Source organism: Notothenia rossii, assembly GCF_949606895.1.
Source record: "Notothenia rossii genome assembly, chromosome: 9".
NCBI lineage: Eukaryota > Metazoa > Chordata > Actinopteri > Perciformes > Nototheniidae > Notothenia > Notothenia rossii.
Genome location: NC_136907.1, coordinates 10,313,016 through 10,336,446, shown reverse-complemented (window position 1 = coordinate 10,336,446; position 23,431 = coordinate 10,313,016). Strand labels below are relative to the sequence as shown.

General features: G+C 39.6%; 1 protein-coding gene across 1 annotated transcript in view; it reads right to left on the bottom strand.

Moving 5' to 3' along the window:
• The window catches only part of lrch2 (leucine-rich repeats and calponin homology (CH) domain containing 2), a 40,050-nt gene extending 21,643 nt beyond the window's left edge, over positions 1-18,407 (bottom strand). Inside the window, 13 exon segments of the mRNA XM_079648675.1 lie at positions 671-739; positions 1,264-1,368; positions 3,016-3,083; positions 3,230-3,327; positions 3,456-3,552; positions 4,616-4,703; positions 5,181-5,311; positions 5,479-5,615; positions 6,344-6,449; positions 6,618-6,744; positions 6,999-7,143; positions 16,904-17,155; positions 17,158-18,407. Of these exon segments, the coding sequence (XP_079504801.1) occupies positions 671-739; positions 1,264-1,368; positions 3,016-3,083; positions 3,230-3,327; positions 3,456-3,552; positions 4,616-4,703; positions 5,181-5,311; positions 5,479-5,615; positions 6,344-6,449; positions 6,618-6,744; positions 6,999-7,143; positions 16,904-17,155; positions 17,158-17,326 (1,592 nt within the window). The 5' untranslated portion in view covers positions 17,327-18,407.
• Between the last annotated feature and the right edge of the window lie 5,024 nt (positions 18,408-23,431).

The following is a 23,431-nucleotide window of genomic DNA, read 5'->3' as shown; positions in this document are numbered from 1 at the left end:
ATTTTATTTTTATAATGTTGTTTAAAAGATGTCCACTACTTTGCTGCTATTTGCACAAAAAAGGTTTTAATTGTGGAATAAAAAGTTAAATTACCTATTTAGTCACGTATGTTAATTCCCTAATGTGATAATGAAGCTTCCTATAGTTTAATGTAAAACGTTTAATCTCTTGGATCCCTTCTAGACACCACTCTTCTTCATTCACAGATGAACCCTCTTATTTGAGGGTAAGCAACCTGCATTATCATGACATGTTAGATCATGACTTAAGGTATGATGAGTGAACTAGTTATGATCCAGACGTCCGTGACTAAAATCCTTCATCCGGTTAAATATAGTTAAAAAAAACGCAATATATATGGCAGTGGAAAAAAATATCGCAATGTCAGTTTTTTTCAATATCGTGCAGCCCTAGTGTTGGTACAACGTTGCACATCAACAAGCCCTGTGACTACAGCACTGACTCATGTTACTTAACAACCTGTACACAAAACAAAAAGAAACAATTCATTTGGGTGTGGAATTCAATGGAAATTTGGCCTCTTCAGCATCAAAGGGCGATCACAGAAAAAAGTCCACTTCTCTTCCCACTCACTCATGCACATGGTTGAATACCCAGTGTAACATAAAACAACCTGTAAATTACGATAAAGGAAGTTTCTCCACCCACCTGTGAGCCCGGCCGGTCACCCTCCGTCGGTGAATAAGACTCTCCGCTCGGCAAATCAAGGATCGTCGTCTAGAACAGAATAGATGTCGAGTTGAGGAAGAACGCAGCGAACACGAGAGGATCAGGATGGGGCAGAGAGTCAGTGAGAGACATGCTAATAAGGATTTCAATGGCACACGTGAAATGGAGATGTATTTGGGGATGTAAGACAAAACATCAGCATTGATATTGAGAAACAGAGAATGAAAACGCACAGTGATGAGAGGAGATTTACTCAAATGTGAACATATCTATGGAGGCGTGTGGTGCAGTGGTTTGTGCGTTGGTGTTCGGATCAGGGGGTCACAGGTTCAAACCCCACTGCAGTCAGCATGTCATTGTGCCCCTGGGCAAGACACTTCACCCCAAATTGCTCCTGTGGGGATTGCCCACAGTATTGAGTATGTAAGTTGCTTTGGATAAAAGCGTCAAACAACTGACATGTAATGCAATTTAAGGAGAATGTAAAAGCAAAAATATTTTTATTTTAGATGATAAAGTAAGTATGGGATGTCTTCTGTTGCTCTACTTAAAGAAAAGTGAGACCCACACACCTGTTCTGCTGCTCCTGCTGAAGAAGCTGAACGGCAATCTTCCTCAGATCCAGCACTTCCTTCAGCTCGTCATCCTCCTCCTCAACTAGCTGCTCCTTATCGGAACTGGGAAAAAGATCAGGATGAAAGTTATTAACACCGGAAAAACTCTGGATATTGACTCACAGGTTTAAACATTTGGAAAACTCATTGTCTTGCCCAAATTCATAAAAAGGTCATCAAAAAACAGCTGTCAAAACACGAAAGCCTTCTTTTACATTACATGACATGTCACTTGTTAGACGCTTTACTTACATACTCAACACTGTGGACAATCCCCACAGGAGCAATTTGAAGTGAAGTGTGTCAGGGACACAACGACATGCTGACTGCAGTGGGGTTCGAACCTTTGACCCCTGATCCCAACACCAAGGCTCTATCAACCGCGCCACACGCCTCTCACTTCTTTGATACACAAACTAAATGATGTTTACATTTTTTTAGACCACTTAATGCTGAAGTTGTTGATGTCATGTAGTGTTAGTCACTTCAGCCAATGATTGTCAAAAATGTGCTGAAGTTTTAGACAGCCAACCAACGTGGGCCAGAATACCAATATAGCTTTAAATATATTTTTTTATTTTATCGTGGCACCCAACTCCTTTTTTATAAATGATCAGAACTTAATTTGAACAGTTCTAAGACCAATACGTATAGGTGATAGCTGACCCTTTACTCTTAGTTCACAAAGGGAATCTGCTGGGTTCACTTTTGTTTAAAGGTGACCTAGGATGCAAAATGCACTTTTGTACGTCTTTTGTACATGAATATGTGTCCCCGGTGTTCCAGGGAACTCACCAAGTGTCAGAAAACACAACCCTCTCTATTTTCCTCCGTACCCAAATCTCTAAAAAAGGGGCTGCAACGGATCTGATACAGACTGATCCAGATTTCAACACTTCTATGACGTCACAGAAGTGGCGCTACGGCTATTGGGCCAACTCCACCAATCAGGAGGAGACAGCCACGGACATTGCCGTTCGAAAGCGCTGGAGACGCTGTAGTACATATGCGAGGCCTGTAGGTGGTGCTGTTCTCACAGAATCAGCCCATGCAAAGACAGTGTTAAATTGAGCGAAATGAGGATTGGCTAAAATGCATGATCTGTTTGGTATTTTGAAAAATAAAAAGTATAAATATGCCTTATATAGGTATGGTCCTACACTATATTATTCAAATATAACATGATAGGTCCACTTTAATGTTTCAGGTGCAATGTTTAGTCGATTGCATTCTTCTTAAATATATTACACAGAAAAAGACATTTATAATACCTTCAAAATGTTCCTCTAAGTTTGAAGTTTCTTGTCATGTAGCTAAATCACTTTGTCTATATATTTTTTGTGATTGTTGTGAAATTTGTCATAAAAACATGAACTAAAACCATTGTTTCTTGAGCAGTGGCTAACACATTCCTCTATTGGCCCTATAACGGTCTTGAACTAAGGTAACCAAGGAACAGGATTTATACATTGGCAACCTTGGGATAAACAAAATAAATGTTTCCGAGGAACATCAAATGTCATTCTGAATTTTCCATGGGCAAGGACTAATGGCAACCAGCCAAATGTTGACTCATTGCTGTGAAGGAAACTCCTTCTACAGAAATCATGGCAAGCCTTTTCCTAAAAAGAAAACGCATCTATTGTATAATAATAAGACGATGCGTGTTTCTGCAAGCATCAGTGCAAATGTATAGAAGAATGGACTCACCCTGATTCCTCTTTCCAGTTCTCTTTGTCTTTGCTTTGGTGAGACATGTTAAGAACCTTTTCCAGTTCCTGAAACAAACACACACACACACACACACACACACACACAAATCACAAATGCATCGACAGAACTGGATCTGATCTCTTCCTCTCCTTTCTTCACTTTTCTTTATGCTTGAACCTTCCTTCCGGTGTTTTGATGTATCGATTCATACCTTTATACAAGACACATGACCGCTCTGCTGCCCGTCACACTCTGACAGAGCAGGATCCTCGTCCGGGTTGGGGTCTATAAAGTCATAGAGATCCTGATCTGATAGAGGGAGGAAGCATCCGCGGTCATCAAATAAACGTTCAAATTGTAGGCACTTCATTCAACCACCCCGCGCACTCCCGTTTTATTGCTTTCAAAGGGAATATGTGATACTTATTTTGGGTAACCTTTGCAAGAGTCCATTTTGGAGAGGAGTGAGAGGGCATCAGCACGGGCTGTCTCTGAAACCTGAGAGTGGAGGCTGACTGTGTCGTCGTCTGAAGGCTGCAGGAGGGGAAGAAGAACCACAAGTCAACTTTTGCTCCTATTTCAGGGATTTAACGGAATGCATCGTTGACTGGATGAAGTCTCTAATGTTGTTGTGATCCCACAGATATAAAAGTGTTTTGCAACAGCAGCAGCAGGAAGGTTTATTTGTCTGGAACTCCCACACACATTTCCAGATGTTGATTTTTCCATAAAAGCCTCTCCTGTCATGACTTAATCCCCTGTCTGTCCACAAGTTACTCTCAAAGAAACTTTTAAACTAAGCCGTAACACCATTAGCAAGTCCTTCCAGTGCCAAATTAGCTTCCAACTCGCAAAAGATAGTCGGTTGCCGATTGCAATTCTTATCGGTCTCTCAAGTCTGCCTTTTTTTCCTAATAAGCCAGTTTTTTAAAATCACTGCTTGGCTACTTTGGCCTCTTTTGATTAGATTTTTGCAAGTATTCTTTTGAATTCTGGATTGAGAGGCATAAAAATACTGTGTTATTTCCTGCCTGAAGCCAAAAGGTTTGAATTTGTAGATGAACATGAATATGAAATAAAAATCGCAGGCTTGTCACGATCTGTGTGTGTTTTGTTTTTGTCATGTCTAGTTCTGTCTTTGGTTTCCTATCTCTGTGTTCCCCCTCCCATCTTGTCTGTTACTGCTGATTGTGTGCACCTGGTGCCCTGTGTTGTCTCCTCCCCCCTCACCTGTGTCCTGTTCAGTTGATTAGTTTGTGTGCATTTAAATTCTGGTTTTTCTGTCTGTCTTTGTGAGATTATTGATGTTGTTGGAAGGTTTTTTTGTTCAGAGGGATTTTTGTGTTTTTGCCTTGCCTTATTTTAATTGTTGCTATTTTTTATTTATTTTTATTATTTGGATATTCTGTATTTGGGTCCTGTGTACCTTGCCCTCCAGCCGTGACAAGGCTAGCAGCAATGCATTATAATTGTCCAAAGGCCATACTTTGACGTTCTTGTATCTTTACGTTTTTCATTGTGTTAAGTAGTAAAATACAATAATATGATCATCATGACTTGGCCATGCCATTAGCATCTTTAGGGTTTGAACTCTGACCTCAGTCGTAGACAGCCTCTTGTCGCCATTGTCACTACCGATTCCAGAGTCAGGCCCGTGGTTCTTACTGGGATAAAAATCTTCCATGCTGGAAAACAAAACAAACTGCTCATTAGGCCTGTATTTTTGTAAACGTAACCATAACGTGTAATTTGCAAGCACACAATTAACAAAAGTAAGTCATTTTGTTAGAGTATCAACTATAAGGCAACTCATGTATTAGTCAATCAACGGAAAAAACAATCGAGTCATAGTTTAATTAAAGACTTTTGGTAATTATTTGGTGAAAGGTCATTTTTCATGCAGAGATGGCAGAAAATGACTACTTTTAGCATCTCAAATATAGATATGTCCTGCCTGTATATGTTCAATATCATGTTAAACTTAATATTTTGGACACAAAAACAAGATATTTGATAAACTAGGATAGTATTTTTCACTATTTAAGGACATGTTATAGACCATATGCAATTAAAAACTATAATTTGCATTAATTGATAAATATATATTTTTTAATGCAGCTCTTTATGTCATAGTCAAACATTTACCGTGAATGAGTTAGTACCTATCTGTGAGTGGTTGAGGGATGCATCGCTTGCCGAGGGAGGGGAGGTCCAGGGTGTCCGGCTTCTTGTCCGTCCTGCACGCCTGGATGTTCAGGTACTTCAATATGTGCACTTTGCCCTTCAGGCAAATCTGAAACATACAAACGCACACGATGTGTTTCTGTAGTCTGAGTAGTAAAAATCCTCAGTCCTCCACTAGATGGTGCAACTGAACCTGGTTTGTAGAGTGAAAACCATAGAAATAATTTGTGACAGAAACATATTTTGACGTCAACAGAATTGTACAAATGCACGTACCTGTGCGGGTGGAGACTGCATAGGATTATTATCTAGGATGATGTGCTGCAGCTGCCTGAGTTTCCTGTAAGCCGGAGGAATCTCTGTGATCTTATTGCAGGAAAAGTCAAGGCGGATGAGAGGTAGGTCAGACAACTCTGTAAGCAGACCAGAGAAAAGCTTTTGTTAAATGTGATGTACAGTTAACGAAATGCAATGGGGGACACATTATATGCTTTGTATATATATATACATAGTAGGAGTGCAGCATAACCCTGAGGCATGTCCACATTGAGGTTGAGCTACTGAATATAGTACCATGGCATCTTAAAGGAGTACTCCAGCGATTTAGTTTGTATTGTTCTATATATATGGGGAACTCAATTAAAGTGGAAGCACATTACTTTTCTCTAGTATAAGTCAAGCTCCAAAAATGAGATATCCCACAATTCCCATTGTTAGGTCGTTCACAGTACATTGTCTTTTTGAAATGCAGATTTTCCATTTAAAAGATTCTAGTCTCACAGCTCCTCTCTCCACCTTAAGGGTGTGATACATATTTTTAAAGAAATTCACTCAAATTCAAATGCATGCAGAGAAATGAAATTTTTCTGCAACTGCCTTTCATCACAGAGTTCAAACTCTCATGTGACCTGAACACACTACCAAACAAAGTGCCCTGAATCATGGCAAACGCTTACACTTAGGGCTTTACTTTTGTAAAAAATAAACAAAATCAAAGGCTGCATGGTTTGTTGCTTTATGTTAAAACATTGTTTAAGCATGACAGAACCCCAGGATTATTCAATGTTGCTTGATACATGTTATTAGCTAAACCCGTGGTTAGTTTATGAATGAATGGATGAATCCGGTGTGATGGACTGACCCTCAGGCAGCATGTGAAGGCAATTCCTCCTGATGTTCAGTTCTCTCAAAGCGTAAAGCCTCCCAACCTGAGCCGGCAGCACCTGGATCTCATTACAGCTCACGTCCTGCAGGGGGAGACAAAGTGTCATTGTTCTGGCAGTACCATTAACACACACACACACACACACACACACACACACACACACACACACACACACACACACACACACACACACACACACACACACACACACACACACACACACACACACACACACACACACACAGCTCACCAGTTCCATCAACTCTTTGGCCTTGCCGATCTCCTCGGGGATGGATACCAGCTTGTTGTTGCTCACAAGCAGAACTTTGAGGGGGAGGCTGAACAAATATTTTGGCAAAACTGACAGGAGATTTCGGCTGTAGGGAGAGATAAAACATTGACCTATTTTAAAAGAAGTATACGTGTAGCAGTGAGTATGTTGACACGGGGAATAGAGTGTCAGCAAAAGAGGAAATGTCTGTCTTTCATGAAACATGCCCGGCTTTCAGTGTCCTAAAAAGGGAACAAGCACTTCTTCAAGAGATATAAAACCGGACACACAGGCATTCACTTTTGGTACATTTATTTAATAAGACACAGGAGACAAAACACAGTGATAGCAATGACTCACCTGATGTCCAGGTAAGTCAGCATCTGCAGGTTGATAATGGCTTCTGGGACGCACTTGATGCAATTGTGGTAGAGGTTGAGCGACTCCAGGGGGGCGAACAGACACAAATCAGGGGGGATTTCTGTCAGTCGATTCTTGGACAAATCTGCAAAGCAAAGGGACAGGAGCTGGTCAAATATGTGCACTTGGAAAACAAATCGGACATTATATTATCTTTAAGATCTCCATTATGTTTGCATCAAGCATGAGGCTATGTTTCAAAGAGAAATCAATACATCTGTGTGATGGAGCCTCCTCATCGAACACTGGTCTAAGATTTCACCAGAGTCTCAGGCCTCGAATGGTTTGAGTGCTACTGGCAGTGTGATATCTCAGTATTTCCAATATGGATCTCACTGGGAGTGGCACAGTAATGGATTTCATTTGTATGAATGTTTGCAAAGAGTTAGAACTCACTCCACATCTTCTCTTTAGGTCAAATATCAGTTCCAAGCGGAGAGATAAGGAGATAAAGACTCAAGATGTATTCAAGAAAGATTTGAGATCACTTTTATACAGAGGCGTGGTGCAATCTATTAAAATGTATTTCGATGTGTTTCTCATTTGAGCATTTATTAAAGAGCAACTTGCAGGTATTTTTTTTTTCTACATTTATGCTTAAACTTGCTTGAAAATTACAATTAAAAAAGTGAATGCAGGATTTGATATGTTTTACGAGACATAAGGGCAGGAATTCAGAGGGAAAGGAGCAATTTTGAGCTCTGCTCTTAAAAACGGCTTTTTTTTTAAGGTCATACGTCAACGCGTCATATTATATCACAAAGGGGACACATCTCCGCTCTCTGACCGCGGGAATAGTTAGTAGTTGCGTTGAGCATTTGTGTTGAGTGGTTGTGTTTTAGTGAGCTGGTATTTTTCGGTAGTTTTACATTGTATTTCACCATTTGTAATCATGATTCATGGTGCAGTATTGTGTTTGTGCAGGTTGCACAAATACCAGTCTGTCAGGACATCGAGTCCACTATTTCCCTAACAGGAAAAGAAAGCTAGCCAGCTTTTGGTCCTGGGTTCGTTTTGTGCAGACAAAGAGACGGGACTTCAATGCTCCCCCCCTTCGCTGCTCTGACACCTTAGTATTTCTGGAGTTATGTGACTGAAATGTGTGTTTTAGCCCATAAATGTGAAATATATTTAATGAAATGTGATTTAGTGATATGTGTGAAGTGACAGAATGCATCGGATTTATCTTAAATTGCAGCATCAGTTTGCAGCTAAGGCTGTATTTAGACACTGTTGTATTTTAAGCTAAATGCTAGCACAGCAACATAATCAAAATGACAACATGCTAAGTCGGGATAATGTATGACATCTTCACTTTCTTAATTTGCGTCTAACTACTCATTGGCTGATTGACACTAAACACAGAGTAAAGGCTTATGGTAATGTATTTGGTTTTGCAGGTAATTCAATTGATTAGCAAAGACAGGGAAATATTGATATTAGTTCCATAACAAAGGTACAATTAGTATTGAAATGTGTCACCTGGTTAATATAGACCACACTGTGATTGTGCTCTGCTTTACAACTAAAGACAATTAGCTGCAAAATCACAGCCCTTCATTAACCAGCCAAGGGTGCTACTATGCTGTAACAAAAAAACCAGTCTGAATATAATCGTTGCTCCAGTCAATCGATGTTAGCGTAGCGTCTCATTTGCATCTTCCTCTTATGATAAAATATTTAGATACTACCTCTCTTGCCTAAGAACATGGAGGTAGAGCAGAATACCCATTCAGCACTTTCCCATACACATTACACATATATAATGTACTATATTATAGTCATCATCATTAAGCAGACTTGTGCTCCCTTTTGGAGGCCTACATTTTATACATGCCTTCTGTATAACGCGTAAATCCTCGATCAAGTCACATCACGGTTGCTTGAATCACTCAAACAGACTAAGACGTTTCCTTGCACACACACACACACGCACACTATCTTTCTATTTCTCTCCGTCGTCAATTAAATAACACAAACAGCATCCATTTAAAAAGGAAAAGTGAGGCTGTATGGGGAAGGTGAGAACAATACATGTAAAGACCACATAATTGATAAGACTTCACCTTCAGACACATATTGATTCAGCGGCTGCAAATTAAAGTGTGTGTGTGTGTGTGTGTGTGTGTGTGTGTGTGTGTGTGTGTGTGTGTGTGTGTGTGTGTGTGTGTGTGTGTGTGTGTGTGTGTGTGTGTGTGTGTGTGTGTGTGTGTGTGTGTGAACGATCTTGTCTCCTGAATTATCTCTGGGTGACATGATAATTAGGGGCCTCTGTGAGGAGCTGCACAGCCAGCCACAGATAAAAAGGGTTTTCAATTATGCTGTCCCGCCTCACTGATGTGCCACAGCCATACTGCTGAAAGCTAAAACGACTCCATCCTCTTAATGCATGCAATCACATATAGCTACCAGTGATATGGGCATTACTTTGCACTGACTGTCTGACTGTTAAAGAGGAAACATTATGCTTTTTGGGGTTTTCTCTCTTTATTTCTAGTGCGTTTTATAGGTTTTTTTGCATGTAAATGGTCTGCAGAGGCTAAAATGAATGTGAATATTCAACACACACGCTTCACATTGTTAGTGATAGGCTAAGGGGCGGGAGATCTCTAAGAGGTTGACCAATCACAACAGTGCCTGCCAGCTAACCAATCAGAGCAGACTGGGCTCTGGTTTCAGACAGAGGGTGTAAAGAGGTTTTGCAGCACAGGCAGTATGAGAAAGACCTTTTTCTTTTCGTAGAAGAACAAAATATCACTGTGAACCTAAAAACATACTTAATGTCCTTTTTTGAGGTTTCCGAGGATGGATTACTTATGTCATGTCAGTAGCTTTTATTCAAGGATATTTTTAATAAATGTATGCAGACATTAAAGCCTTTAATCCTTGTCATAAGGCGAGCAAAACTATTGTGTCTGTGCTTTTTTGATAGACTTTCTTTAACAAGTATTAAATGTTCAGAAATAGACCCGACAGACCTCGCTCTGAAGCTGTGGTCTGAGCTCTGACAGCAGCCAATAAGCAGAAGTGAGACGCAGACCATGAGACAGTCAGCAGTACGAAGGGGAAAATAAGCCGAGAGGTTGAGGGAGACAGACATTACCAAACAGGGAAAGACCAAAGCTGGAGTCACAGGGTCTACTTGTTTGCCATTAAGAGTCAATTCTGCCTCTCCCTGAGGCTCGGACCTTGATGCTGTAACGCAGCTGTACACAGACCTCCCTCCCTCCAGCCAAACAACTGGGGATTCTTCTGTAGCGGAGGAATCATATGGGTGGATGGGCGATGGGGGTGGGTGGAGGCAGTCTTTGTGAGCCTGTCCGTCTCCATCCCCTTTTCCCTCCTCCATCCCAGGCCGAGCACCATCTGCAGCTCACAGCCGGCTTATATCCTCCTGCTGGTCGCCCACTGCTCCTCCCAGGCTCCACCACACTGCACTCTCACGCCAAATCACTAATCTATTCATTTATGTTAGGAGTGCAGATGATGTCTAGCTATGTTTTTCCATGACACAGCAAACTTTATACTAGCAGACATCCTGCTGAGGGCTGGAGGAAATAACAGACTACAGTCTCTCTCACTATACTGCTGCTCCTGAACGGAAAATAGCAGGTTGCAATTTTTAATCTTCAAACTGAGATCATCTCAAGATTCAAGGCTTTTATTGTCATGTGTGCATACAGTAGCTACAGTGTAGTTATGACGAGGAAAATCTTAGGTCAGACGTGTCTCCAACAGTGCAATACAATAAAACATAAAATAGTAAATAAAATGAAATATAATAGAAATAGTGCAGAATGGTCTACATACAAGTACTTGGAATATTGATATATATATATATATATATAAGTTGCAAACAGATGAATGTTGTGGATGTTCTTTCAAAAGTTCAGTGTTTAGCAGTCTAATGGCCTGTATCTTAATAAAACGGTGCAAAATATCACTTTTGGTCGACCAGAAATCCACACATCAAGTGCAGAAAACTGCAAAGAAATGTACACGTAAAAATACTACCATCCAATCATTTATTTTAACACCTCAGTGACTTCTATACAGCGCTCAATTTAATGAACATGTCAAAAACATGATTAATTGGGGTTAATTATTTGCACTCGGGGGAAATGCGTGTCTGGCTGGTCGGTTGGGGAGTGCTCTGGAGCCTCGCTGAGGTTCAGGAACCTTCTGCTGGTCAGTGATTTGATGTGCTTCTGCTCATCAATCTGCTCCTGGAGATACTGGGGCTGTACCACTGACTTTTCTTCTTTTTTTTACAACCGAAGCTTTTAATGAGGATTTTTATTAAGCTTTGTAAGCCTGTTACCACATTATCACCCTAAAATAATTAAAATCTAGGAACTAAATCCACAATTTGAATACAATTATTCATCAGACTAAATGTGTTACTCTGGTTAAAGCAGCAAAAATGTTGTTTTTGAAAGTTAAGATGCAAAGAATATAGTTAGTAATTTTACACATTAAACATGTTCTGAATTTTCGAAATGATTGCATTGCATTGTATTTTTTTCTTTAAATACATTTAGATTTGTACATCATTTTTTGATCACACAATTCAAAAAACATACGATCCACAACAGGAATATAATTCAACAAATAATTGTATACTCATAAATATTAGTGTAGTATTCTTTATCTGTAACTGTGTCGACATATTGGGTTTGGATAGAAAGAATATTCATGCCAAAAAAGGATGCCTAGTATTGAAACGCATTAAAGTTTGAACCTTATCAATCTGCAAACCGGTACAGGTACAGCCCTAGGAGATACACCAATGGGGTTTCTCATAATGTTGATAATGAGCCATGACAACAGTGATAAGATGAGCTAACAACTGAAGCTGGTGTCCAGGATGGCTCAGGAATTTAGCTGAATCACTGACAGGTGGATGGTGATGGCGGATGGTGATGGAGTGGTTAAACTGTTGTGTGTGTGTGATGTTTGGCGGGGGGCAAGCAGCTGTATTTGCACGGTTTATTTGTGGGGGTTGTCTGTTGGTACTTCATTTGGGACATTTCACTTTTACTACACACACGCAGGCAGCAACGTGGTCATTGCATTACAGTCACACAGTCTACACTTCCCCTACCAGTTCTTCTACGCTTCAACCCTTGACGTTCAGCAACCCCAAACCGACAACATACTGTATATACACAATAAACATACCCAGACACATTATTATAAGCACTTAAGATATAAAATATGAATGCTCACATAATGCTTGATTTATTTTTGATGCTTTGGTCCAAGGAGGTGATACACACATAATCCATAATTTATGGGTCACAGTCTTGGTGTTTATATCTTCTCTGGTGAAACTACAAACGGTCATGAATAAAGTATATACTGAGTGGAATGAAATAAAAAAATGTACCCATATTTTGCATTATATATGAGGAAACAGAAGCCATGACTGTACACTTGACCCCTGGCTGATTCTCACGGAGGAGGTGTCACTGCCACCTTCGGATCAAACCGAAGCATGCTCTAAGCCTACGGTCTTATTAAAATAAACAAAAGCACAGTCTGCAATTAATGACACAATAGTTTTTTATTTTTTTGTAGGCTTCTTTTAAAGATTATGATTGGGCCATTTGTTGGTTTTTACTTCTCTAATTTGCAGGGTGAAACCGTTTTGTCTTCGATTTTTTGCATTTTGAGATGTATATGTAATGAATTATGCTTATTATTTGGCAAAATATATACTAAAACATTGTCTAACTAATTAAAAATAGTAGTTAATTCATAGATGGATCAATAATTTAAATAATCACATGCTGCAGCCCTAAAATGAAGTAGAACACAAAAACAAACATATTTTAACTGGACTTTGCATTACATATTGGCCTCATTTACTAAAGTTATGTAAGGTACAGTGGGCTAATTGTACTTTTCCAGTTCATATTTAATAATCTCCAGTTAGCATTTCCTGATAAGCCTTTCTCAACTATTTCATTGATGAAAACAGACGTACAGACGCCAGTGTGTGCATAATAAAAAAATCACAATCGTTATTTAAATGTTGGTCATTTAGCTTTACTATTGAAATATTTAACAGTGGCGTCATTTGGGTGATAAGGAATTGTGTTCCTGCAGACAGGTATGCACATTTCTTGTCTAGACATGCAAAGGCACATCTAGACGAAGCCCTGACCAGTTTGGAATGTGTTTTTTTTCTTATATTACTATGATCAAGCAAAAACTAGTTAGCTTTGGAGACAGCTCTTTAAAGTAACCTCCCTCAATAAATAAACAGCCATGATAAGAGGAAGGACAGGGAAGCCTTTAATAAGACGCCTAAGATATTTCTGAGCACAAACAATGAGTAGCACAGTGAAGTGCTCTGCTGTGTTTTTATTTGCCTTGGGTCTAATAGCATTTTGACCGAGTGTCTGTCATGTGCTTTTACTTTAACGAGCCGTGACGCTCAGCAGTATTTACACTGGTTGATTATTAAATCCAAGAATAACAGCACGATCCTTTTGTGTCCTCATGGAGACTGTCCTTCACAACTAAACTTCTCAGGAATGTAAACAAAGAAGCATTCTTGGAGACATACTGTTTGCTTCAAGTCTACTCCAAGTCATTTTTAAAGAAGCAAAGGTAAAACTTCTCTAATTTCTGCTACTTCAATATTAATTGTATCTATTTTCTTTACTCCTTTGTCAAAGTAAAAGTAATATATTTGAATTTTGAATTGGGAAAAAAGACAATCATATTGGTCTAACTTTTTTTTAAACCATTTTAGACCGAACAAATATTCCTTCGAGAAAGGAAACGACAATAGAAAAAGTTGTTGAATGCACCTAAAAAACAACCGCAACCGAAGCCCCTCACTGTCTGACGTGTGTGTAGCCTGGGGGGCCGTCTAATGACAGGCAGGGGCATGCTGGGAAATGAACCTGAGCATCTGCCCAGGTTGGTGCACTGCTCCTCAGCCCTGCTCCACGGTCAGGGCAGCTGATCGGAGCTCTCTCCCATGGGAAAACAAGCTGAGTGGAGACAAACTGCCAGGAGTACACTGCAAACAGACACCCCTGTGTGAGCCTCTCTCTTCCTCTGTCTACACATACTGGGGCCTTCTGCTGCTCATTAGTCAGATGGAGGCCACTCACTCGGTTAGACCCTATTCTATAAAATAAACTAAAACATCCTAACACAGCAAAGGGATGAGGTTGAAATTATAATAATACCGAATTAATGCTTGGATGCAAGGAATAGTTTGGACTTTAATATTCCAAGCGCATTCGCCTTTATATTGCCATGGTCCAAAGACATCCTATCATTATAATTCTCAGAGGAAACAGTACATGTCACTCCTCAAAAGTGTATTCAAATGAGCTTGTTTTTCAATCACAAGCTGATCTATCGAGTAAAGTGTTAAGGCTGTAAGCAGCGTCTTCAAGCTGTTCTATTCACAGCACAGATTGGAGATGGTGTAAAGGATGTTGCTGCAGTGAGGTGTTTATCTCTGTTAGCACATTTCAAAGTGAGACTTCCCTCTGGCACACCTTACAGTCAAGGCATCGAAATGAGGAAGTGAAAAAAAAAGTGAAAAGACTGCAGCAGTGACGGGTTGCAAGCAAGACAACAAAGGTGTAACAGACATGTACACTCATATCTGTTGTGACTGCTATCAGTGTTATATAAATGCACTCAGCAGTTATTTGGAAATCCTATATGCAACTCTCTTGATACATTTGGACAGTCCTGATTTAGATCTAGACAAGATTATCGTTATTAAGGGATATTGTGTGTACAGTCAGCCCAGGAGTCCAGAAATAGTGCTGACTAACTGAACTTCCTGTTGTGTCCGTCTCCTCTTTAAGGACGCCTGTGCATAATATCTATGGCATCTCGTCAGGATTTTCACACTTTTTAGGCACAGGTCATTTAAAGTAACAGATCACTGACATAGAAAAGCAGCATCCTACATTCAAGTCCAAATTGTTCAACCTAATGAGGGGGAAGCCTGATAAGCTGCGGTCTATAAAAACACCCTGTTTTCTCAGGCCTATGAAAGGTGTCAGTGTGTGAGCAAACCCTGTGTCCATAAGTAAGTATGTATTTATTGTGTTTAAATGTGTGTGCAGGTATTGGGTGTATTTAAATAGTCTTTATTTCCATGTTCTTCATTGATACCACTGTGCTGCATATGCCTGATATGTTTTGCATGCCTCTTTCTTCTTTTTTGTCTTTCTTTTAAATGTAAAGCATTTTGAAATTCGTAAAAATTCAATAAGCTCTATACATAAAGGTGCCTTACCTAAAAAAACGCCCATCCAGTGGATCCATGATTTGTCTCAATGGAGCCATCATTTTTTTAAGGAATATAGACTATAAATTGAATTTTCAATTAAACTTTGATTCCATGCTTTACATGTCATTTGTTAGACGCTTTTATCCAAAGCGACTAACATACATTGAGTACTGTGGACAATCCCCACAGGAGCAATGTGGGGTGAAGTGTCTTGCCCAGAGACACAACGACATGCTGACTGTAGTAGGACTCAAACTTGCTATCCCCTGATTCAAAGTCCATCACACTATCCACTGAGCCACAGCCTCCCATGCATGTGTTTAAATCTGTCAGTCGAACGGTTAGCAACAAGCTGTCAGTATATGAAGAGATACCAAAGTCGTATGGCAGAAAATGTAAATCCCTGGGGGGTAAGGGGCTCTCCAGCAAACTGCAGCTTGCCATGAGCTGCAGCTTGCCATGAGCTGCACATGACGGAGTGACACCATATGGTACCTCTGAGAGGAGGCAGCATAATGTATATGTCCATTATCATGAATTAGAAGGATTTATATTTCATTGTGAATAACATTCATTTAATCAGCCTTTATATGATGTATATCATATAGAAATACATTAAATAATCTCCTTCACAGGGGTTTCTTCTAACACAATCTTATCAGTATAGTCTATTGTGTCATCCGTCATGTGTAAATTAGATAATCCCTTTATTAAATCACCATGTCTAATATAGTCTGCATTAGAAATGCTGTGATAGCACAGCAAACAGAAAACATAAGACTAATACTGACCTGCTGACTGACCTGACTATATGATATATTAATATACTTCCTTCTTGTGGACATAAAATACTAAACCAAAGAACAAGTGAGTAATATCTAGGTGCGTACTACTTAATGAAACCAAAAGTAGACAAGGGCTTCCTCCCTAGCAGATCTTGCTATATGGGCATATACACCCAGGCAGACAGGGGGGTGAGGCTGCAAGTACACTGCATGCATCTTTTGTCTGGTAGTGCCGAAAATGAAAAAAAATGAAAGATGAAGAAGCATGAGGGCCCCCTACGTTTCTCACATGCTCACTACAAATGATAATCGCTGCGCACGAATTTACAACTGCCCTATAGGTTCATTCATATTCTGCTCCAGTAGCCCGGTGCCAGATCCAATGCAGCTCGGTGTACAAACCACTGCACACACAGCGCCTGGGTGCGTCTCATTCATGTGTCCCAGGAGGGGGGGGGGGGGGTACTAAAAGCCGTAAGCGTCGACCAAAACAACCACACAGCAGCAGCCGAGCCCCTTGTGCAATAAACTGGTGTCATACATGACCCTAAGTGGACAGTAATTACAACCAGGATGTATAGTGTATTATTTCCAGCGTACGGTATCCCTTTAAATATTGTCACCTCCACGTTACTGCGCCTCTATCCAGAAAATCACGAAAAGCCATGGACAATGCGGGCATGCTGCATACACAAAGACATCAAATGTGTGAGTGGGCACATTTTTATATCATGAAGCACATTGAGTCTTGGGTTCTTGTAGTCCATGCCTGCACAGCAACCCACCTGCTTGTGTTGTGTCGGTCAGATCCTGGCTCATCCCCGGGTACTCCCTCAGCTTCCTGCCGCTCAGGTTGAGTATCCCGGAGCACACGGCATCCTCCAGAGCCCGGTCCAGGCTGCGGGCCGTGTGGTGCTGCTGTTGGTGCTGGTACTGGCTGAAGCCCGGGGTCCAGGGAGGTCCGCTGGAGTAGTGATGGCTTTGAAGAGCCGTGACAGCTCCCACACCTCCCTGACTAGACGCCATTTTCGTAAAAAAGAAATGACTCTTACAATAATAACAGCGCACAGCGGCAGTATCTCCGCCCATGCGCATACGGGCTTCATTCCCTGGACGGACGCTAGGGGATGGGCTTCTGAGGTGGTGCTGATGATGATGATGATGATGATGATGGAGCTGGTGATGGTGAGCATGGTAGTGGTGGCCATTTTAGGCTGTTACCCTTCCTCCACCTGCTAATATCAACCTCCCATCAGGGGACCCAGTGCAGCACAGAGGGGACAGGGGCCCCTCATGCAATCTAACATTCAGATGTCTTTAAATGAGGCACCAATGCCTGAAGGGCAGTGGATGGCATTTGACAAATTACAATTGAACTATCAATCAATCAAGTTTTATTTATATAGCCCAATATTATAAAAAAAACAACACATGTTTGCCGTAGAGGGGTTTCAAATCTGCAAAGCATACAACACCCTTTCTCTTGAGACCGCATCAAAATCACATAAACCTATTATAATGCTAATGTAATGCAACCTTATACTCTGATGTAAAGCATCCAATAGTCTGTATGATATAGACTTACAGCGAAGTACAGCACCCATAGGGTCATTACCGTTTGTTTGTTTGTGCAATTATGGTTCATCATCTGCTTCCACTGGTTCGGGAACAGCTGCTGTCAAACTGAAAAAAGGAAGCTTTGAGCGAAATAATAATTGTTACATAGATTGTCACTTTGATAACTTCACAGCAGCCTATTATTTAAACAGGTTACTTCTGCATCCTTGAGGTATTTCATTTTTCTTCCCTAATGTCAGATTAGGAGCAGTAAAGCCTAACGGTTTTAATTTTTCAAACAGTCCTCTGGTTGGCCAAAACACACTATGTCAATCAGTGCTGTTTGGCTCCAAAGATTCCGGGTCCCTGGGTGTGGGATATATTTTTTTGTGTGTATGGGACATATTATAACAACCCTAATAATTGAAAGCATATGCTCAGAAACGCATACTGTTCATCTGTGGAATGTTCTCATTATGGGAATCCTTGCACCTGTTTAGGGAGTTGGCAAGTAAAGATATAGCATGGTCAAAAACACCATTAAAAATGATCTAGGCCGAAATAACAAATAAAGTACGATTGACTAAAGGAATTCAGGATGGTGCAACAATGGTAGAGAAAGTCAAGGTGAAGAAGGAGGGCCTGCCCTGAGACCCTCATAAGAAAGGCATAACAACTGCTAAGAAATGAATATAAGAAGAAGCCTGAACATTGTAAAGGCAGTCACTCAATGGACCGACTCGTGTTGGCTGAACTCTGTTGAATCTTCAATAAACTCTATTCTATTGGAACTCTTTTGACTCTTTTGATTTTTTGAAAGTTAAATAAGTGTTAACATAATGGAGTCAATATCACCATACGGTACATTTAAGACTTCCCCATTTCCACAAACAAATCTGAGATGTTCCCTTAAACTTCATATTCATTGTATTAAGTACGTTATTCTGTTAGAAATGGATGTTGGTCAAGCTCCCACACTTTTTATAAATTAACTGCAAGTACATGCAAACAGCAAAATGTATCCACCCTGTCATGGACAACATTCAAAGAGTAAATACATTGTAATTACATAGTGATTATAAAATATACATTTTCAGAAAGCTATAGTCCCTTTCCCGAATATATTTCAGTTAATGGAAAAAGTTTTTGGATAATAATGAAAGTATGGCAAACTATTTGTACCATGTCCACCCTGTCATGGGAAGTATTGCTGTCAGGGTGGACAATGGTACAAATAGTTTGCCATAATTTAACCTGACAGGGTGGACAATGACAGGGTGGACATTTTTGGCTAATATTAGCATTTAATGAGCACATGGTGGACCTTCAGTTAGCAACATGATTCAGTTAGCAAGGTGACTGTGTACTGTTTATAAATATATTTCGAATTTCTGAAAGGTTTTTATATTAATTGACATTTCACTATGACAGAGTGGAAATGTTAAGCTTGACAACATCCAACTACACACATAATATGATTACAATTTCGAAATATAAGTTAAAAAACTTACTTTGCAACTAGCCAATGTCTCAGCCTCCATTGAGGAAAGACATGGTGGTAATGTTACTGAAAACATCAGAGGTTATTTTTATGGGGCAGTTACCCCTTAATGACAGGGTGGACAGCAAATGTCAGGGACACATGAAACATTTTCAATATTATTATGAAAATAGAATATACATGATCAAAATGACTCGTTTTATCAAAGAACTCGTTGTGGACAATAAAACCATATAATTTCTTTTTTTAATGTAGTATAATTTAACCACTTATTATTACACACACTGTACTTAGTGGGACATGCCAAAATCACGTACAATGAAAAAATAAGGTATAAAATGAAGGAAACACATTTCAAGAGACTTATCATTGTACTGATATGTGTGTACATGTTTGGCCTTTTATAATAAGACCTCAGAGTTTCATTATTCTGCTACATTTTCATAACTGAGTGATTCCGATGGGGACACCAAAGTTACTTAATAGTGATATTGACCCAGTGTTGTGAAGATCTGGAAGAAATCCGGCCCAACTTCAGAGGTTTCTCCACAGCAATGGCAACCACCAAATGTCCTGTAGGCAGGGGCGCAGTAAGGGCGCGTAAGGGGGTGAAAAGTTAGGACGATTCAAAGGGCCCGTGACTGACAGGGGCCCAAACTATTTTAGAACATTAAGAATAACATGTTCAAGTAACCAAATGTGATATCTTTTCATGGGGCCCAAAATCCCTGGCGGCGCCCCTGCCTGTAAGTGACTCTCCGGTTGACTGGTCAGCCATATAATAATTTCCTGTAGTATATACAATTCAAGAGTGCCAAGTCCATTCAAAATGTTACTTTTTGTTAAAATAGCATAGCATCAAAATAAATGTATGGAATATAATGTTGATTCCATTAGGTGTTCATCACTTTAGTGTTGCAGTTAATAAAAGAGCTTATTTGAGAAACCTACTAACAGGGAATGTCCTTCATAATAATACCTCACAATCTATTAGTTTATGTATGATTTGTATCAATAATCAATTTTTTTAAAGTAACTTAAGTTATGAAATAAATAGAGGTGGAGTAAAAAGTGCAATATTTCCATTTTGAAATGTAGTGAAATAGAAGTACAAAGAACCATATCATGGAAACACTCAATTACATCAAAATTGCACTCAAGTAAATGTGATTGGCTCCTTAGTGTCATAAGAAAAGAGGCTATTGACATCATGGGAATTTAAAGAAGCAACACTTGTTAAAGTGAGCACAGGAAAGATTAGACTACAATACATCACGACAAATGTCTATGATAAAAAGAGAAAGTCTTCGTCATTAACAGTGGTGTAAAGTAATTAAGTACATTTATTGAAGTACTGTACTAAAGAACAATTTTGAGTGACTTGAGTATTTAAATGTTGTACTACTTTGTACTTCTGCCCCACTACAATGAGGTACATGGTGTACTCCTACTCCACTAAATGTATTCAATACCTTTTGTAACTTTTCAAATTGTAATTAATGATTTGCATTGTATCCAACCATTAAATAAGACTTACGGGAGAAGGGGGTAAGTTGAGCCAGTGGGTAAGTTGAACCACCCCCTGTAAACAGGGGCCTCATTTATAACGCCGTGCGTAGGATTCCCGTGGGAAGGATGCTTACGTAGTAGAAATCCAAAATAGGCACAGAAATGTTCCGACATTTTTCGATTCACCAAACATTGCGTACTGGCGAGGAAAGTGCGTACGGCACTTCTTACGCCGGTTTCCCTTCATAAATCACAATAGACTCGAAATGCGGTGCAGCTTTTGCGGGCTTCACGTAACGCCCATATTTGCCCATAAATAGTCAAAGAAACGCCCATTCATTCATTAATTTTGACTGACTTTATTAAGAAGATAGCAGGAAATTACGACAGAACAGCTAAAAAAGACATCTCACACCGTGTCAGATTTTGGTTATTTTGGGGAGGTCGAGATAAATCATATTGTTTGGTGGATGCAGTTTGAACCAGAGTAGCAGCATGGAGGTCCGATAGTCACCAAAATAAATAAATAAGTGGTCCGAAAAAGGTTAATGACAAAAAAAATACACATAGCCTCCACAGGCAGTGTGTTTGTACCGGGGACAGGAGACACCCCCTTGATGAGAAACTGTAAGAAATGATCGGGGAATCCCTCCGGAGTGTCCCAGCTGTCGATCGGCTGTGCGCAGCGTCTCCACTGCAGCCTGGTCATCTCAACCACCCCCCCGGCGGCAACTCTATATCCACCAGTTAAAGGAAATACAACGACACACAACTAATGTGTTGTGTTATATTAGCTGTAGAATTTACCACATATGGTGTTCTTAGTTTCCATACCTCCTGTGTTTTACGAGCGACTCATCAAGTCTTGGCAAACGGCATAAAACACGATTAAAAACGGCGTAATTCTGTCCTCCTGCTTACCACATCATTTATGAGAAAACATTTCATAACATTAACACAACATATTCGAGGTGGTTTTAAATAACATATCCGTATTTATTTATTTCTCCAAGTTATGTTTTTGTGTGCACTGAGGAGTCTCAAACAGGCGTTTGTTAAATCATTTTAAGATTGGCTTTAATCAATTTGTGAAAATGAATTCTATATATATGATAAATGAGAGGTAACATTTTATTTATGGTATTATTTCCACATATTTCCCTCCATTCTTCCTTCTGCCAACGGTGTCGCAGTTTCTCGTCTCTCCCGTTGTTGTGCTTAGTGCGTACGCATGGGTTAGAGTTTGCCTGGAGGACCGCACATTTTCCCGTGAAGTTAGTATTTTATAAATTAGGCCCCAGGCTACGCCTTATAGTTGTAATCACGTGACCAGAAATTATGCAAGCTCCTCCCATTTCTCATTGCCTGTGAAAGAGAGATACTCATTGTGGTCTGGTAAGTAAACATTTTTACAAAAAAACGTTTTTTGCTTGTCAAAGTACATTTTCTAGATGTCAGCTATATCGGCTGTCATGTCAAAAAAAATGTATCAAGGTTTAAACACATATATTGTATATGTTGATGTGTTGGCACTGGCAGTGTATTAAACCATGTGAATCATTAAGCTAAAGATGACTCTGAATTTTAATGCTAGGCTATTTTTTCTAAAATGGTGGCTATGGGGTAAAGTGAACCATGGGCCATGGGGTAAGTTGAGCCAGTTTTTCGATGGTGAAATGAATGAAAGTAGGCCAAGTTGATAAGAGCTCATTGTAGGCTACATTTAAAGTTGGATTTACCCTGATTGGTGATGTATGAAATTGTATCACCATTTGTATGATTACTTTTCCTTTTAACATGTAAAAAAAAAAATCAATCAAATATTTGAAAAAATAAACTTTTATTTGGTTTGTTATTTATTGTTTAAAGGTTACCTTTAAGATTTGTTGTAGGTATGCCCAGATTTGAACAGTGGTTCAATTTACCCCCTGACCTGGATCAATTTACCCCTAACCCGGGCAAGTTGAGCCACAAGACCACTTTTTTTTAAGAAGTAATATTTTCACTGCCCTTGATCAAATATGAATTCCTATCATTGCCATTGATAGGAGACATCCTGAATTATAGGTGTGTGCTTTCATTTGACTATGTGTCATTTATCCTTGCTTAGTAGTCTAGCAGGAAGGGCCCTCAGATTTTGAGATACCCCTACTCGAGGTAGAACAAATGACAACAATGTTTTTTCTTATCTTTAGGGTCTCCCATTAATGAAATTGATTGTTGTCAAATTTTATTTTGGGGGAAAAAAGGTTTTTTGGGTTGTTCTTTAGAACTACCCCAATCCCTGAAAAAGAGAAATTAGACTAGGCCGAATGTGGGAAAGGTGACTAAAAAGCCCATAACTTGAGAATGACCTCTCTTATCCTCTTTAGATTTGCTGGGGTATGAACCAGGTGGCTGTCCTATATCACCAAATAGTCAGAAAATTATTTAACTAAAAAAATACTGAATTATAGTCCTGTACACTTAGCTTTAGTTTAGACAGAAATTGTACTTTTGATGATACGAAAATAGGACTCAATCACTTTTCTCTCATTTATCAGAAAAACAGAAATCCCTAAAAAATATACCATTACTGAATTGTCTAGGGTGCTATTGAACACTAACCAGTAGTTGTATGGAAATATCTGGTACAGTTCTATTGCAAATGAGATTTCTTTAGACTTAGGCCTACCTCTTCTCTGATACAGTCAAATTCCGAATGGGGGATAAGTGGCATAATAGCCTATAAGTTAAGAATGCTTAC